The 17,928-nt window shown below is 37.1% G+C and overlaps 1 protein-coding gene across 5 annotated transcripts in view; it reads right to left on the reverse strand.

Annotated features, from left to right (window-relative positions):
* FMN1 (formin 1) overlaps window positions 1-17,928 on the reverse strand; it is a 208,423-nt gene that overhangs the window by 115,946 nt on the left and 74,549 nt on the right. For all 5 annotated transcript variants that reach the window (XM_063332259.1, XM_063332260.1, XM_063332258.1 and 2 more), the window contains one exon: window positions 9,659-9,720. In XM_063332259.1, coding sequence (XP_063188329.1) covers window positions 9,659-9,720 — 62 coding nt within the window. The remainder of the gene's footprint in view (window positions 1-9,658; window positions 9,721-17,928) is intronic.

The following is a 17,928-nucleotide window of genomic DNA, read 5'->3' on the forward strand; positions in this document are numbered from 1 at the left end:
CTCCATAAAATATTATTATTATTATTATTAATAATAATAATAATATATGCCCATCTGAATACAAATTGAAAAATTGAGTTTATATTTCCTGACAAATTAAAACTTGTGACACTGGAAAATCCATAATGAAACTATGTATACTCAGATCACATTTTGATTAATAAACAAGGGAGAGTGTTACTCACTGACCAACAAAAAAAAATCAAATACTGAATAGACTGCATTCATTCCATGATACATATTGTGGGGAAAATTGTCCACTTATAAGTAGAGCCTGTATTCTCATGGACAGATGCAAGATTCTGCAATCTATCTCTTACAGTCTTCTGTCTTAACTTCTGGACTACTTCTTTCCCCCTCCAGCTTGCTAGTCTTGTCCTAGTAACTCTACTCACCACTTTCTACCTAAAGCTCCACGTCTCACATCTCCATACATCTTTCCAGCTCTTGTAGTCTGCTTCAAATTCCAGTGGCTTTTCTTTCACATTGCCTCATCAAAAAGGGAGTCAGGAGACAGGGTCCTAGCTTTCAGTTTCAAAGCATCCTTTGAAGAGTGATCTCCGCCTATCCAAGAGTAACTTGTGGCACCCATTAATCATAGAATCATAGAATGGCTCATGTTGGAAGGGACTTGAAAGATCACCTAGTTTGTGTTATTTTGTAACAACTTGGGTGGCTTTGGTATCTTTAGTGGCTTTGTGGAAATGGCACATTAAAAATTTGGTCAGCACCAGAAAATGCAGTACAACGAGCAGTAGATTTGCAAAATCAGAAGCTGCTGAAATCTGAAGTCTTTACTGAATATGAGAAAAAATAGTTTTGTTTCAAAAGTTCAACTTCTAATTTCAGATGCATTTTACCTCTATCAGCAAAATGTCCATCCTTGACAAATTTGTCCCTGTTCTAAAAACAGGAATATTAGAGCCAACAGTTTTAAAATACAGAAAATTATGTATTTCATTCAGAGAAATGGCTTACAGTTATTAGATTCAAATAAATATCCGGTGTAGTAAATTTCAAAAAGCAGGTAATTTTGAAAAGGAGGCATGGGGTACATGTTTTCAAAATCAAAATGGTAAGATAAAATTGATACTACTTAATTTTTAGTGGCTTTTATACTCATTTCACTTCATTTCTCTTGTAGAGAATTATTTCCTATTTTACAGAGGTCTTCTAAGTCTGTCAAAATAAAATGTCGTCATGTTCACAGTATGCGTTCTACTTTATTCGCCTGAGTACATAACATATTTGCTCAAGGTGACGGGATAAATTAACTTGCACAAACTATGATAAATGCAGGGTTTTATAATGAAACTTTTTAGAAGAGTTTCATTGTAGCCCTAATTAAGCAGTGTTTTGTAATGTATCTAAATTTGAGTAGGAGCTCGGTCTTGCTGAAGTTTTATGGCTATAAATTATCTTGTCAATCTCTACATACATTTTAACTATATAATACCATGTCTGTGTCCATGTGCTGAAACAGAGTTGAAGAGATTTTTACTGTATTCAATATACGGAATATAGTCTGTTGTAACTTCTTAAATAAACAGGAGAATCCTTGGATCAACATGTGGAATTAACAGCATTCTGCAGCTGACATGAAGTCTAAACAATCCCAAGTTCTTACAGTGAAACTGTATTGATGAAAACAAGAGCGGCAATATAAGACACTGCAAGTAGCAGTGAAAAGAAACCAACACAAAGAAAGAAAAGAGTCTTCCTAGATAATCAAGGTATCTGATAAGAAAACAATCACAATTTAATCATATGATTAAAAGAAAATAAGGATGAAAAGCACCTATTGTATCAAAAATATGGAAAATAGGAAGTCAGTGGAGGAGAAGGAGGGGGAGAATTTTGCTTAATGTAAGTATGAGAGCACAGCAGAGATACTTAAAACTTCATCAAGAATTTGATTATACAGTATGACATGAATACAGGCATTATAATGTGCAAGTTTTTAAAACATTAATAAGCACTGAGCTGGGCAATATCTTCATAAACCATGAAGAATTGTTCCAAGCTTCCTTTCTGAATGAAGATGCAATTGTTAACAAGTGGTTCCAAAGAGATTAAAGTGCATCTTGCTAGCTCGCTCTTTGTGTGCTTGTAGGCACCCTGTAGAAAGTTATTGTTTTATTGCTCTTGTCCTTTGTTACCTATCCCTAGTCTGCTACTGCACCTTCTCTAGCACTGTCCATGCAAATTTTTCGTTACGGGGTGATTTTTCCCCTGCTGGGATTTTTCTATTTCAGGAAACACATGCTTTAACGATAATCTTGCTCCCACTGTCTGGGAGCTTTAGGAGTACTGAAATTTATATTTTAATACAATTTCATAGGATTTCAGTCTCTTCTTTCCCACATTTTTTATGCTTTTCTCAATCTATTTATTTTCACTGTCTTGCACTGCAGAGAGGCTCCGCATGGAATAAGAATTCCTTCATTAGGACAAAGTAGCCAAGAAGATCCATAAAGACACACAGTACACACACAGTGGTGAAACCCTACATTTGCAGCTAAGCACAAAAGACTGAAACATTTCAAGTTAGGCGAGAGTAGTATCAATAATTAACCACAAGCTGGGAGACCTTCATCAGTAACACCACATGGAAACCCTGAAAAGCCTGAACAGCTCATTAGGAAAGACTGACTAATAAACCCTTGCTGACCTTGGCTGCTCCTTTGAGCTGCAACTCCACTTCACCATACAGAAGCATACATGATACAGATTTTCTTCTATTTGTGCTTGCTGGGACATGAAAATCCATCAAAGAACGCAAAAAGCAGCTAGCCGCTTTACAGATGCATTTCATCTTGTAAAGGTTAAAAACAACAATCTCAGCATCCTGAAGCAAAATTTTATTATCGAAAGTCAGCACATAATCTGCTTAAATGTTGTTTTGTTAAGTACTGAAAAGTATCAAAGCTTTCAACACTATTCGTCATTGTACTATTTGTCCGTTGGACATAGATTTCAAAACAGTGATTTCTAAGAAACTGTGAAATCTCTAGCCTACGCAAGAATTCATATACGTGCACAGAAAACTGGGGGCGAGGGGGAATTTTAAAATTTATTTTTTCCAGAAAGGAATGTTAAAGATCCCTACCTAAGAGCATCCAGTCAGAAATTTTACACTTTGTTTTAATAGACTATATACAAAAGATAAGATTTAGACAAATTCAGATATTTTAAAATGTTTTGATTTGGTGGTAAAGCATCTAATTTCTGATGTTCTTTCTGAAGCTGAAATGAAATTTCACTTTTACATATAAGTAAAAGACATTTTAAATTGTCAAAGTAAAAATTAAATCACCCACTTCTATAAAAGAGGGTTTTTTGACAAGCATTCTGGCATACAACAGCTTTCAGCACTATTGATCATTTCCTCCCACAGTCAAATTACAAATTTCAAAAAGTAGCAGGGAGAAGCAGCACCTTTGGTTATACTCATGTTATAATTCAAGAGCAATGGAAGCATTCACAAAGGGAAGCACACTGACGATGAGGGAAAACCAATGGGAAAGTGAAAAGACAAAGTGCCAGGGAAGAACTTGTGAGCCATGAGAGATGTAAAAACAGATTTGTAAAAGAATAAAAAGGTCGTCACACAGTAAGGCTTTATTACTTCAGTAACTGAGAAAACGCTTTTATGGCTTTGTTGTCCCGGTACAAAATAAAAATACATCTTTTTGAAATTATAAGACAATTTTGACTGGTGCTATGACTTTCCCTTTCACGTTCCTTTTTCTTTCACATTTTTCAACCTTTTTCTGTGGCACTTCGAGGCACTGATCTTTAATCTCAATTTATGATACGAAATTGTCTTCAAAGTTAAGCCAGTTCTTCTGTGAAAAGGAAACGACTTTCTTACCTACTTCTACATTTCAGCTCTTGAAACTTTCACAAAAATGCAAACATTACTAAGGAGACCACAAAGGTCACTATGAACACCCCATGATACATTCTTCTCTAAATGAGGCCAGCCTGTTCTTCCATAGTGTCACCGGCAGTTATACATCAACTGCATTACCATTCATTATTTCTTAAGTTTCAAGAATATGTTCATAACTGTGTTAGATGTAACTACAGGTATTTCTAAAATTTGCAATGAGATACTTTGAGAGACCTAGAACTATTGTTTTATTATATATAATATTTATTGTATAATTTACAAGCAAGCTATAGTTTATATTTCTACCAAATATCTATTATTGTCTTATAGAGTATATCATATAATGTGCATCAGTAGTCTATTACAATATTTTGATTTAATGCTAAGTCATTGTCATCTACTTAGTTGGTTATTAGATACTGTAGACTTGGTATTGTAGGGAAAAATACTATTAAGACGATGACAGCTACTACATATCTATTGAGCAACTTAGATTCTGGATCCATAAAGTGTAATTTAATTTCTGATCTAAAACTCAGACCGCCCTAGATCCACAAATAATGGGCAGGATGTTACCACCACACACACTCTCACAGTTTAGAAGGAAGTATGAAACTTGCACACATATAGAGAAGCTGTGACATGCTCTGGGAACTTCTGAAAGACTTAGATGACATCTAGTGGGAGGAACAGGAAAAGTTAAAAATTCAACAGTGAAGAACAGAAATAGTTTGTCTTAAAAATATCTTATTCAATTTTTTGTAAATAATAGTTGAAAAATTCAAGAAATGCTTTGAAAACAGCACCTAGTAAATGCAGCTAAAGTAAATGGGTAAAAACTAAGTATTTATGTCTACTATACATACCCTTTCTAAAGATTACCTTCAAGTGTATGATTCATTTGAATTATGTACATTAATAAACCCACTAAGAGATTTTCTTAGTTATTCTGATTGTTATGCAATATGATATGGTATGGATTCATCAATAATTGACTTGGTGTAATAAATTTTGTTAACTAATATGCAAGCTACATGACTAGAATTGATTTCAAGTGACATCAGAAAAAGGAACAAAACTTTAAGTTACTCTGATAACACAAAGATGGCAACATAAAGTAAACACAATACTGCCATTCATGCTCCCTAACCAGTGATTGTTTTACATCCTTCAAGACTGTTATATTCGCTGCAACTACAGAATCAGCACCAACCCTCTACAGAATCAGCACCAGCCCTTTCAGTTTGACAGTATGGGTAAAACCCTGGTTGTAGTCTGGGTATTCCATTTGAAGTTTATAGGAAATTAATATAGCAATAACAAATCTTAAAGAATTAAAATCCATTAGGAATTTCATTCACATAGTCAAGGAGAAAAATAACTGCCAAAAGAAACAGTACAGAAGTATAGGACACTTTCTATTGCTAATGAGTAAAGAGATCTCTCACTTAAAAGCCACTATATGTAGGTTTCAAGGGACAGATTCTGGGTAACTTTACTTGCTTTTACCTTCAAAGCACAGTTTAATAATTTTTTGAGAACCATCCCCTACATCTGCTTTCCAGGGCTCCTTAAGATTTTTCTAGGCATTTTAGGAATAACAAACAATAAGGGTCTCACTACTAATCTTTTACAGAGAAGATATGATGATCAACCTTCATAAATATATGACATGGGATTTGGATCAGTTTGCAAAAGAGCTGGTTCAGAGAAATTTCCTTTCCTTCAGCGCATAGTACAAAATCACATTTAACCCAAGCACTTCCAATAGTTGGGATACCTACCACCACATTTTTCTGTTATACCCTTAAAGAATAAAATGCAACAAGTTATTACATTAAATGACAACACAATTTTACTTCCTTATACATTCCCATACGAAATTTTATAATGTAAAGTTCCATATGTACAGCAGTATGTAGCAATTCTTTTTTTTAAATCTTAAAATATATCTTTTCCCTTCCTCCAAGTAATGAAAAGCCACAAGAAAGAGAGTATACAGACAATGCCTGGCCTTCTCTAATGCATTGCATTTCAGCAGTGCAAAAGCTGGTAACATAAAGAATGAACAAAAATCATGTCCCTTTGCTGTTATATTTAAATATTCAGACGAAGCGATTTCAGGGAAAAGCAATAATTTTTAAATTAATCATAACATCAAAAAAAACAACTCCTTTGAAATTAAAGACAAAATAATAAAGTCTAACAACAGAGATGCAGAGAAAAAAATTTGTTTTTAAAAATGTTTGAACATCAGGGACACAGAAGAAAGAACCTCTTAAAGCAGACAGGCTATAAAAAAAGGGTAAGAATATGTTTGAAAGGACACCCTTTCATTTAGAAGCAGAACTAACAATTTATAATTTACCAAAGCAGCAGGACCATGTAGCAGCATTTGACCCCCAGATTTCATCCACTATAAAAAATAACATGCTGCAGTAAGATTTGACATCCTTTTCACAAAATCAATAACTCAGTGTTGACCTTCTTTGGACACAGGACATATTAAGAATATAGGAATTCAATATTTTCAGCCTAAATGTTTCTTAGACTATTATTCTGGCACTACATAGGAATTTTCACATGGCATTCTACACATTCCAGAGAAATAAACAGCTCCAAAACAACTGTACTAACAAAAAGGATGCATCTGTGATGGGTCACACTCTAGTACAAGCAATTCATTGTCAAGGACACACAGAAAAAGAACAGGAACACTACTCAGACGGCACAGCATTCAGAAGTCCCGGAAGCATGTGATGCTATAATTTATTCATCAGTACTATATACCATAACCTGCATGCAGATTCCATTTCAGGAAACCCTTAAAACCCTAATTGCTGGAAATGGCATACTAGGGAAACATTTCTCAGTAATTTAGTCACTATTCATCTTTTATGAACCTGATGACTTACACCACGCTGGGCTGAGGTCCAAAAATCAAGCAGCACACTGTTGAAGGGGCATGGAGCAGTGGTAGTAGAAGCAACAAGGAAGAGACAATGAAGACACTCAGACTTGCAAAAAAACCGAAATCAAAACAAAAAGCACCATACAGGAAGCAGGCATTAGCCTCACACTCTGTATTATATGTGTGCTAGCTTGCATTTCTCTGTGCTGAATTTTAAGAGATGCTGCACACACCAGAGACTCTTTGCCTGTCCTGTCCTGTCCACTCTTCAAGCTGCTACCATCATTCCACCCCTGTCCACTCAAAGACCTCACTGAGCTTTCTCAACTTCATAGGTTTTACGACCGTTCTGTCCTGGCCTTTGGGCAGACACAAAGATATAAATACTCTGTGTAATACAAATACTGTACTTTTTCTAGTCTCATGATTGCTATATGTGATCTGCCTAATGACGTGGTTGATGTATCACTATACTGTATTATCAGACTTCCTGTGTTAGTAAATTTGGGTTTTTCCATTCTATTTGCTTTAATGACGACAAAGAAAATACGGAATGTTTAGTACTTGATGACTTGTATACTAGGGATTTAGCATATGGACCTATGTACTCAGGGAGCTGGCGGTAGAACTCACCAAGCCTCTCTCCATCATTTGTCAACAATCCTGGTCAACAGGGCAGGTACCAGATGACTGGAGGGTGGCTAATGTGACGCCCATCTACAAGAAGGGTCGGAAGGAGGATCCGGGGAACTACAGGCCTGTCAGCTTGACCTCGGTAGCAGGAAAGGTCATGGAGAGGATCATCTTGAATGAGCTCTCACGGCCAAGTGCAGGGCAGCCGAGGGATCAGGGCCAGCCTGCATGGGTTTAGGAAAGGGAGGTCCTGCTTAACCAACCTGATCTCTTTCTATGACCATGTGACCCGCCTTCTGGGTGCAGGGAAGGCTGTGGACGTTGTCTATCTGGATTTTGGTAAGGCCTTTGACAGCGTCCCCCACAGCATTCTCCTGGAGAAGCTGGCGAATCATGGCATAGACAAGTGTACTCTTCACTGGGTTAAAAACTGGCTGGATGGTCGTGCCCAGAGAGTTGTGATTAATGGGGTGAAATCCTCTTGGTGGCCTGTCACCAGTGGTGTCCCTCAGGGCTCAGTTTTGGGGCCAGTTTTGTTTAATATCTTTATCAATGATCTGGATGAGGGGATTGAGTGCACCCTCAGTAAGTTTGCAGATGACACCAAACTAGGTGGGAGTGTTGATCTGCTTGAGGGTAGGAAGGCTCTACAGAGGAACATGGACAGGCTGGATCAATGGGCCAAGGTCAATTGTATGAGGTTTAATAAGGCCAAGTGCCAGGTCCTGCATTTTGGTCACAACAACCCCAAGCAACGCTACAGGCTTGGAGAAGAGTGGCTGGAAAGCTGCCCGGCAGAAAAGGACCTGGGGGTGCTGGTAGACGGCCAGCTTAACATGAGCCAGCAGTGTGCCCAGGTGGCCAAGAAGGCCAACAGCATCCTGGCCTGTATCAGGAATAGCATGGCCAGCAGGAGCAGGGAAGTGATCGTGCCTCTGTACTTGGCACTGGTGAGGCCTCACCGCGAGTCCTGTGTTCAGTTCTGGGCCCCTCTGTACAAGAGGGACGTTGAAGTGCTGGAACGTGTCCAGAGGAGAGCTACCAGGCTGGTGAGGGGTCTGGAGACCAGGTCATATGAGGAGAGGCTGAGGGAGCTGGGCAAGTTTAGCTTGGAGAAGAGGAGGCTGAGGGGAGACCTCATTGCCCTCTACAACTACCTGAAAGGAGGCTGGAGAGAGGTGGGTGTTGGCCTCTTCTCCCAAGTGAATAATGACAGGACCAGAGGAAATGGTCTGAAGTTGAGGCAGGGGAGGTTTAGATTAGATATTAGGAAGAATCACTTTACTGAAAGAGTGGTCAGGAACTGGAACAGCCTGCCCAGGGAGGTGGTTGAGTCACCATCCCTAGAGGTATTTAAGAAATGTGTAGATTTGGCACTTCAGGGCATGCTCTAGTGGCCGAGATTGTAGGGGGTTTTTTTGTGTGTATATGGTTGGACTCGATGATCTCAAAGTCCTTTCCAACCATGAAGATTCTATGATTCTACGATTCTATATTAGAACACAGTGCAGCTATGCTTAAAAGTATATCACAATTGGCAAGAAAAGGAGATGCTGTTAATTTTTCTTTAAACTAGGGCTGCTTAACAAATTCACTTTAAGTTATACTGCCCTTTAAGCTACTGATTTTATGATAAAAAACTTCCTGTAATATTTCACTTTGCTTAGAAGAGTCTCTCATGCCAAGGGGAAGTGAATTCTAATATTAAATTTTATTATTTTTGATTTTGACAATTAGACTGTTGGTCAAGTTTACACTTACAAAACCAGAAAGCAATAAAGACTGTTCAATATAAAATTTCAGAGAGTCTCACAAATGGAATTACTATGCTTATTTTTCAGTCTAAAATTACAGAAAACTGCTTCTACAGAAGCATGTTCCACTGAGAAGGAGTAGTTAAATGCCAGTGCCTTAATATAATAAACAAACGTAAAATTGCTGAGTTAGAGCAAAGAACTTAAGAGTTAAGCAAGAAGCAAAACTACGAAGGTGAAACATGTAAAACTGTTTTTTGGCATCATATACGAGTGCATGAAATTTAGAGAGAGTATGGATTTTAACTAGATTAATTTTAACTGAGTTGGCAGTCAACTTAAAACATCTTTTAGAAAGAAACAACTAAATTCTTAACATTTGAGGGAAAGTCTATGTTTGCACTACTTAAATCTGTAAAATGCACTCAAGCCAGAGAAAGAAGAAAAATCATTACAAAAGTATACCTTTAATGTTTCAATTTCTTCTTTGTGTTCCCTCTTTAAATGCAAAATGGCAGCTTGGTACTCTGTAAAAATAAAAATGTACATTCCATTAGAGTCAGAAAACAACGTGCCATCTTCAGCACAGTATATTTCACACAACACCACTGGGCCCAGAATGCAGATGTCGGCTCCCAAATAAAAGACTGTTTAGAATGGTGATGGAAAAGAAAACCCGAACACAGTAATTAGCATTATTTTTTAAGACCACATGACCACACTTTCCATGGTGTTTCTGAGAGGAGAGGATAAAGCGAAGAGGTCTTCCATGCCGAGAGGCGAAAATGGGGGGAAGATGCGTCAGACTGAAATAACAGGAGGAAGCTAGTTTTGCTTAACTTTGCAGATAAATGTAGAGCTGATATTATGACATACACATGCATGCACACGCACACCCCTGAATTCTAAAAAACCATGCATTAAATACAATGATTTAAACTGAACTGTAAACATACAATCACTATACACAGGCAAATTGGATAACAGAGCAATCACAAATACAAATAAAGACCTGGAAAAGTACCCAACAGCAAGAGGTACAAAGAATTCCTTGTCTATATTCTATCAGATGAAGATTAATTACAGAGATTAAGTACCTTCACAGGGTACTAAATAGCTCTTCCATTTAGAGAGAATATAACAAAATCCAAAGTATAATAAAATTTAAAGCATGAAACTTAAAGCCAGAGAAATTTAAATCAGCAATGAAAAAATCAGGAGGCTGGGCATTGTTTACACAGGTTTAGTGATGGCTGTAATGTTAAGGTGTAGAGTTACCAAATGAATCTCTAGAACCTGGGTCTCATGCTACAGTTTCCCTCAATCCATACCATGGCTGCATTTGGCCAGACAAAGAAAGACAAGACCTTCCATTACAGCTGCGTAATGACTTAAGAGAAGCCTGTCTTCTGTAAGACATTGCCCCAGAAGCTACAGCCCTCCTAAACAAGCAACTGGAGTTCATTCTTAGACCATCGAAGCCCCACTTCTATCTGCTTCCAAATCAAAATTCATCCGAAAGTGTATTTCCAGTTCCCTGGCTTGGCTTCTGCTTCCTTGACTAGAAAAGGAATTAAAACCTAATTTAAACAAGGACTGAAAATAGTCCAAAGACTTGAAATTTTACTGTCAATGTTCTTTAACTCTATGGGGTTTGTATGGTCCCTAGAATAATAGAACCAATAATACGGCATTAGAACATCAAAGCATGGACCAAAGCACCAGAACAGGACAATATTCCACTGGTTAGGTGCTTTTTTCTTTTTCTTCTTTTTATCTTTTTTCTCTTGAGAGCACATGGAGGAAAGACAAAAGATAACCTGGTCATCACCCTGAAATCTGTACGATACGGAAGCTTGTAATTAATGCAAAGCTATTTTTTTTCAAACACAGGTGAAGCTATATGCAAGCAGTTGTTTTGATATACAAAATCAAAAGGAAAAGGGATTTATATTTTTCAAGACACAAAGTAAAAGCTTGGGTGATTCCAACTAGTAATAATATCTATCTAAACTATTCCTTCCTCTCTAATGGGCCTCTACTTAGAGCTTTCCAGCATGGGAAAATTGCCTGACTGCTCTGCTGGAATCACAACCGGATAGGTTTATGGACTTTTAGATTTTCTGTTGTTAATTCCTTTGACTGGTTGATATTCCCTCCGGATACAGGCTCAGCTTATCCATTCACCTAAACAGGACTTAACAAAACAGTTGTCTCAGGTCCCCAGAAAGAGTTGTGACCCTTCTGGCACCTCAGCTGGTTAAGCGCTTACTCAGTTTGCAAGGCATGAACCTTATGAACATCCTGACTTGAAGTTTAGCTCTTTAAGATCACATGATAACTGAAGCAAACAACAGGCTTTGAAAATGCTGCTAACAATCAGTTCTTAGTTTGGCTAACAGAAGGATACAGATCTGTCTTAACAACAGATCTACTTTCTGTGTGGGACTGCACAATGTGTGACATTCTTTGGGATTTGGGTAAGAGAGTCATAGTTCACATATGCTGACATAGACCTGCACTGGCACCAAAAGCAGATTTTTGACCATGTCCACCCATTTCCCAACCCTCTGTTGCTTTTTTTATTATCTTGGCACAAATGTTTGTGCAGTCAGAGAATGATGGAAGAACCCCTATGGATGAAACCTAACACAGCATAAAAAGTTAAAAAAAATTTTTAAAATTAAGCATATGTCATTTTTGTGACAGATATTTTGCGAGACACCATCATTTTAAGTTGGTATGTGTTTTTCATTACTTCTCCTAGCTGAAAGCTCCAAAATAAATTCTAGAGATTGCTTTGTTTAATCTTTGTTCCAAAGCAGAGGTAAGATAGAGAATAGCAATTATTTTATGGTTTGTTCATTCCTTAAAAATATACTTAGAAAGCACTAGATTATAAGAATTAATAGACCTAATTCATTACCTAAACCACTGATACTGCATAAAAGAAAATGTATCATAAATAGATTCACTGTAACATATTTAATAGATTGTCTACTATGCAATAAACTGACATTCTACAGCATAAGCTTTTGTTTCTTTATACCATTGTATTTCTTTTTTAACTAGAAGAAACTATCTATTGGATAGAAGCTGATATCCGGCAAAGTTCAACTCAAAGCAAACATCTATTTTTGTGTGTAAGATACAGTGAAAAAGAAATCACATCACAATTATAGTTTTGTATAGTACAAAGTGATTCATGTCCATTCCTTTCATATTTTTGGTGAAATCACCTTAATTTGGTATAAATCTACACAGATAGTTAACATGCCGAGAAAATATCCTGCACATAGACATGGCAATCTGAATCTTTAAAACACTAAAGAATTTGACTAGAAAAGTTAATTGCACCCATGTAATTCCAAAAATCAGTTTCCAAACATACTGGCAACAGAATAATAAAGTTTAATTATGCAATGGTGTTCGCATGCTGCTTTGGATGGTGCTGTAAAATCACAACAGCAAAGTAAACAATAATGACATGTTAATGGAAAAAACTGCACTGTGAACAAAGTATAGGTCAGGCTTCATAAATTACTGAGTTCTTAAATTCCATTTAACTCACAAAACAGATTCATCTGGTACAGAAACAATCCAGAAATACCGTAAACTCTAAATTATCAATGAGTGATTTGTCTAGGTTACAAATTAACTATGCCAGAGTTTAAGAAGTATGATAGGGCTCTGCGTGTAGCCTGCCTTATTCTTGCATAATGATTTTAACTCATCCAGCCTGATTAGTTAAGAGACATAAACATATGTGGATAGTTCTCAGAGCCAGATAAGATATAACGTTGCAACTGGACTGTATGGTCTCCCACTTACTGGTACTGCAATACCTCAAGGACCTTCAAGACTGACATGGAAATATAGCTTCTAACCACAGAACCACAGAATGCCTGAGGTTGGAAGGGACCTCTGGAGGTCATCTGGTCCAACCCCACCCCTACTCCCTCACCCTCCTAGAACTGGTTGCCCAGGACCAGCTTTTGAATGCTTCCACAAACCTCCATCCTCCTCACCCTCTGGGCAACCTGTGCCAGTGCTCAGTCATCCCACAGTGAGGAAGTGTTTCCTGATGTTTAGCTGGACCTTTCTGTGCTTCAATGTGTGCTCACTGGGCACTGTCACTGGGCACCACTGAAAAGAGCCTGGCTCCCTCTTCTTTACACCCTACTTTATAGATCCAAGCTGATCTTGTGTCACAATGTGACTCTTTACTGTATTCCATGACAGCACATCCCCTAGTTTGTGTAATGTCAGGGGGGTTGTATTTTCTGAGGTTTTAAAGTCTTTCATTACGCTGGTTAACAGAAGGCTGATTATACAAACATCCTGTTGTACTTGCCTGGTCTCCAAAGAGCCTGTTGGGAAGACAGTGGCTATAGGGCATAAATAAGTTAGCTACCTCTAACACAGATATTACTCTGAAGGGCTTTTGAAACAAACAAATTCGATACAAATCAGATGGCAAGTGCTCCTATCCTGAAAAATGACCACAAGCAAATTAGGATTTCATTACTGAGAAAACAATTAAAAATGTTAGTCCTTTACATAAGGCAAACAGGCACGCAAGTAAACAATCTCACTGCACAGATTCATCTCCAACCAGCTCTAACTCTACATTTTCATTTACTACTTCTAATTCACTACTTTTCCCTTTGTTTTGAGATGACTCCAACCCAAGAAAACTTTAGTAAATGATGGAATCTGTTGCCCATTTGGGCATACTCTTTACTTACGCAACTTCAGTCAATAATTATAATCCACTGCAGCTAAAGCAAACGTTTATAAAACTGGATGTTTTTTTCTAAGATAGTGAGATAAAGCAGATATACATTATAAAGTCTTAAACAAATACAAATATTTGTTACGTCTGCTAGTAGTTAGCAATGTATTTTAAAATACCAGCTTAGCAAAAAATGTTTCACTACTTTTTTTTTTTAAGTAACATGAAAGTTGGCAAAGGACACAGGAAGCTGAATAGAGGTATCGAAAATGAAAGATATAGTGACATGACAGTACAAGACTTTCCTTCTCTATGTTGTTGTTGGAAAAATTAATCAGTTACTAATTGTAAGAAAAAACAACAACCAACCCTCCTTACTGTGAAACTTAAATTTCCATTTACTCCCATGTTTTTCCATGCCATGTGTATTGTGCATCCGATGCGCAACTTACACCAACATTAAACCACAAAGATCCTCCCTTCACATAGAAGTAGGACAGAGAGATGACTGTGGTCTAGATCAAATCACTTTTCCAAGTTCTGAGTTCTATCCAGATCACTTTCAGGGGAATAGTTATTACTCTATGAAGGTACCTGGGGGCTCTCCAGTCAATCAGATTTTACAGAAAAGCTGTACTAAGCATAATAGGGGGAAAAATAGCTACATAAGTAAAATAAAATATCTAGTTTGGGAAGATAAGCTCACTGTAGACCATTAAAGCAGCAGGATGCTGGAAAAAGGAGACGAAGCTCTTACCTGAAACTGATTCAATTTCCAGAAGACACTCCAAAGTGCAGTGAATTAAGCAAAAACTTCTTTCTTTGGGATTATCCATGTCACATATTTCTAATTTACAGAGGTTTGGGGACACAATGCAAAGCCTATTTTTGTTCTTATTTCTACAGGCCCCTGAAGAGGTAAACTGAGAAGTGCCACAATGCAGAGCGGTGCAAGTGTGAAATAGAAATCATTGTGTTTCATAGTGAACAAAATTATATCTCTGTTGAGAGAAGCCAAAAGCCTGTTTTGCCTAGTATCCTGTCTCAGTAGCCAAAAAGGAGGTGTAAAAAATTAAAAACCAGCAAAAAGGTGGTAGTACTTTTCCAGCACACTTTTCCAGCAACCTGATCTGCAATTCAGGAACTTTCTAAACGAATGAAGCTGTTTGCATATTTAATAGATTGCAAGTGGATTCCTCATCCATGAATGTGCATTGCTGATTTTAAAACTCCTGCAAGCAAAGAATTAATTGCACTTTAGGTAAAGACCCTTTTGTTTATTTTGAATCTGCACCTGTTAGGTTCATTCATTTGATGTCTCTAGTTCCTGTGCTGGAAAAAACAGTGAACAACTGCTCACCATTTCCCCATTTGCTGTTTCTTGTGATTTTAGAGATCTCCATCATATGCTCCCTTGACTGATTCTTCTCCAGTTGAAAGAATATTAGTCTACATAGGCTTTCCTCATAAAGAACATGTTCCATATTGTTGATCAAAGTTGCCATCCTTCCCTCAACCTTTACGAGTTCTACTGTACCTTCTCTGAGTTGATAAAACTACAATTTCCCACGAAATCCAAAATGTGGACATTTATACAACAGCATTATGATGATCTAGATTTTATCTTCTGTTTCTTTCCTACTACTTCCTACCACTTTAGTTTCTTTTCGATCACTACCGAGCACTGAGCTGACATTTCCCAAGATCTATTTTAACATCAAGGTCTTGTTTTTAAATAGTAATGATCACATCAGAGTTCATTATTCTCTATACGTATTTAGGATTTTTTCCTCAAGTGCACATCTTAATAGCTCTACATTTTGGATTTCCTTTGCCATTTTATTGTATAGTACCTTTTTTTTTTTTTTTAATCCGCATGAAAAGAATTTGCATTCTGATGAAAGAATGCTAAATTTGCATTCAGGTTGTATCTTCACTACTCTCACTAACTTCCTATCAGCTGCAAGCTTCCCCTTCTCAAGTCTCACTTTTCCAGTTCATTTATGAATATGTGCAGATTGTTTACACTCTCAGCAAGTTTGATGACAACACAAAACTGGGAGGAGTGCCTGACAAGCTGGAGGGTCTTGCTGCCACTCTGAGGGACCCCAACAGGCTGGAGAAATGGGCTGACAGGAACCTCATGAAGTTCAACAAGGGGAAGCGCAAAGTCCTGCAGCTGGGTGGGAACCACCTGGGTAGGAACCAGGCACCAGTACATGCTGGGGGCCAATCGTCTGGAAAGCAGCTTTGCAGAAAAGGACCCGTGAGACACCAAACTGAACATGAGCCAGCAACGTGCACCTGCAGCAAAGGCTAACTGCGTCCTGGGTTGTGTTAGGAGATGTCTTGCCAGCAGGTCAAGGGACATGATCCTTCCCCTCTACTCAGCAGTGGTGAGGCTAAACCTGGAGTGCTGTGTCCAGTGCTGGGCTCCCCAGTACAGGAGAGATATGGAGCTTTTTTAAAACTAGCTCCATAAAAGCATTCCAATATTCACTGTACATTAAATGTACAGTGTAAAATTGTAAATTGGAAAATCATAATAGTCCTTTTTTTTGTATTGCTTGTTTGAAACAATATTCTCTACTATAGATAAATATAATTATGATGAAAACAAGAAAATTTGGAATAATTTCCATAGTGAGTAAATATATTACACATTCCAGTGACAAGAGAATAGATTTCTGATTTCTTGAAAATCTGAAGGAGATTGAGAAAATGTGAAATTAGCCACTTCCACTGGGTGGCAGTTTTGTACTGCATTAATAACATTTTTTTTTCTGAAGTCAAATTATAATTCATCAATTCACGGATATAGATATACTGTTCTTTTATTCTGGATGTGAACTTGGTATCTCATTAGGTTTTAATCTAGATTTTTATTTTAATACACTTTTTTATCTTATCTTTTTCCTAAAGATTAGCTTGTTAAATTTTATTTGATAGTAACACATGCATTTGAAATTTCCCTGTTCAACTCTATGTTTTTAGAAGGTGCTTGGGAAAAAAGCCCCACAATTTCTGGAGTGATCAACTAGACTAATGTCACGATGCTGTTCTGACACCCACAGATATAGTCAATATTAAAAAGCACCATAACTTTACTTCCAGTCATACTATATTTGGTTCTGCCTACACAGAAATTTGCTGCCTACACAGCAAAATTAATTAGAAATAGTATTTTATCTGATTTTAAATATTTTAGCATTGAACACTGCAAAGATGGAACCACTGCAAGTCTGATAACATTCTTCCTTAGCTAACTTCGAGATTTGGTATAAGTCTGCTTCATGATTTTCAAGTATGCTGGCAATATGGATCATATAAAGACAATGTTGACTAGAAAGATATCAGTATATCAGGAAATGAAATTTGGATCTAAAAGCAAGGATTTTTTTAAAATATTTTCTTTATCATAAGGTACTACAACATTTGAAATGCTCCAGTTAAAGCATGGAATTAACATCTACAACAAAGTAATGGACTGCAAGAAGGAAATTATTATTGTGTTTTAATTAAATACCCGCTACAAAGAGAAAGCAACTCTGTGTCCTGTAGTTGCGTCAAACACAGTATGTAAAGAGATAAGAAAATTATTGTGGAAGCACAATGGAAAAGCTGAAGAAGCAAAACAAAACAATTAAAAATGCCTGAATAATTAAAATGGACAAGAGGTGAACAAAGGGCATTTTAGAATGCTCATTTTAAAATGCTCTAAGAAGGCAGAAATGGAATTCATTGTAGAATCACAGACATCGACTGTGTGAAAACAACAGAGTATCACCTAGTGTGAAAAAGTGGACAAATGCCTACAACCATTTATAGATCACATCTGCTGGAGCAAAGAGTGTATAGATACACTAAAGAACATTAGGGGTGTACAGGTACAACAGCAGAAGGTTTTATTCACATTCTTACGAACAGCAATTTAAAAACAAAAGTACCTGGAACCTAAAAAGTTGACAAATACCAAAACTTACATATGGAGAAAAAGGTA

This window comes from Chroicocephalus ridibundus, chromosome 4 (assembly GCF_963924245.1).
Source record: "Chroicocephalus ridibundus chromosome 4, bChrRid1.1, whole genome shotgun sequence".
Taxonomy (NCBI): Eukaryota; Metazoa; Chordata; class Aves; order Charadriiformes; family Laridae; genus Chroicocephalus; species Chroicocephalus ridibundus.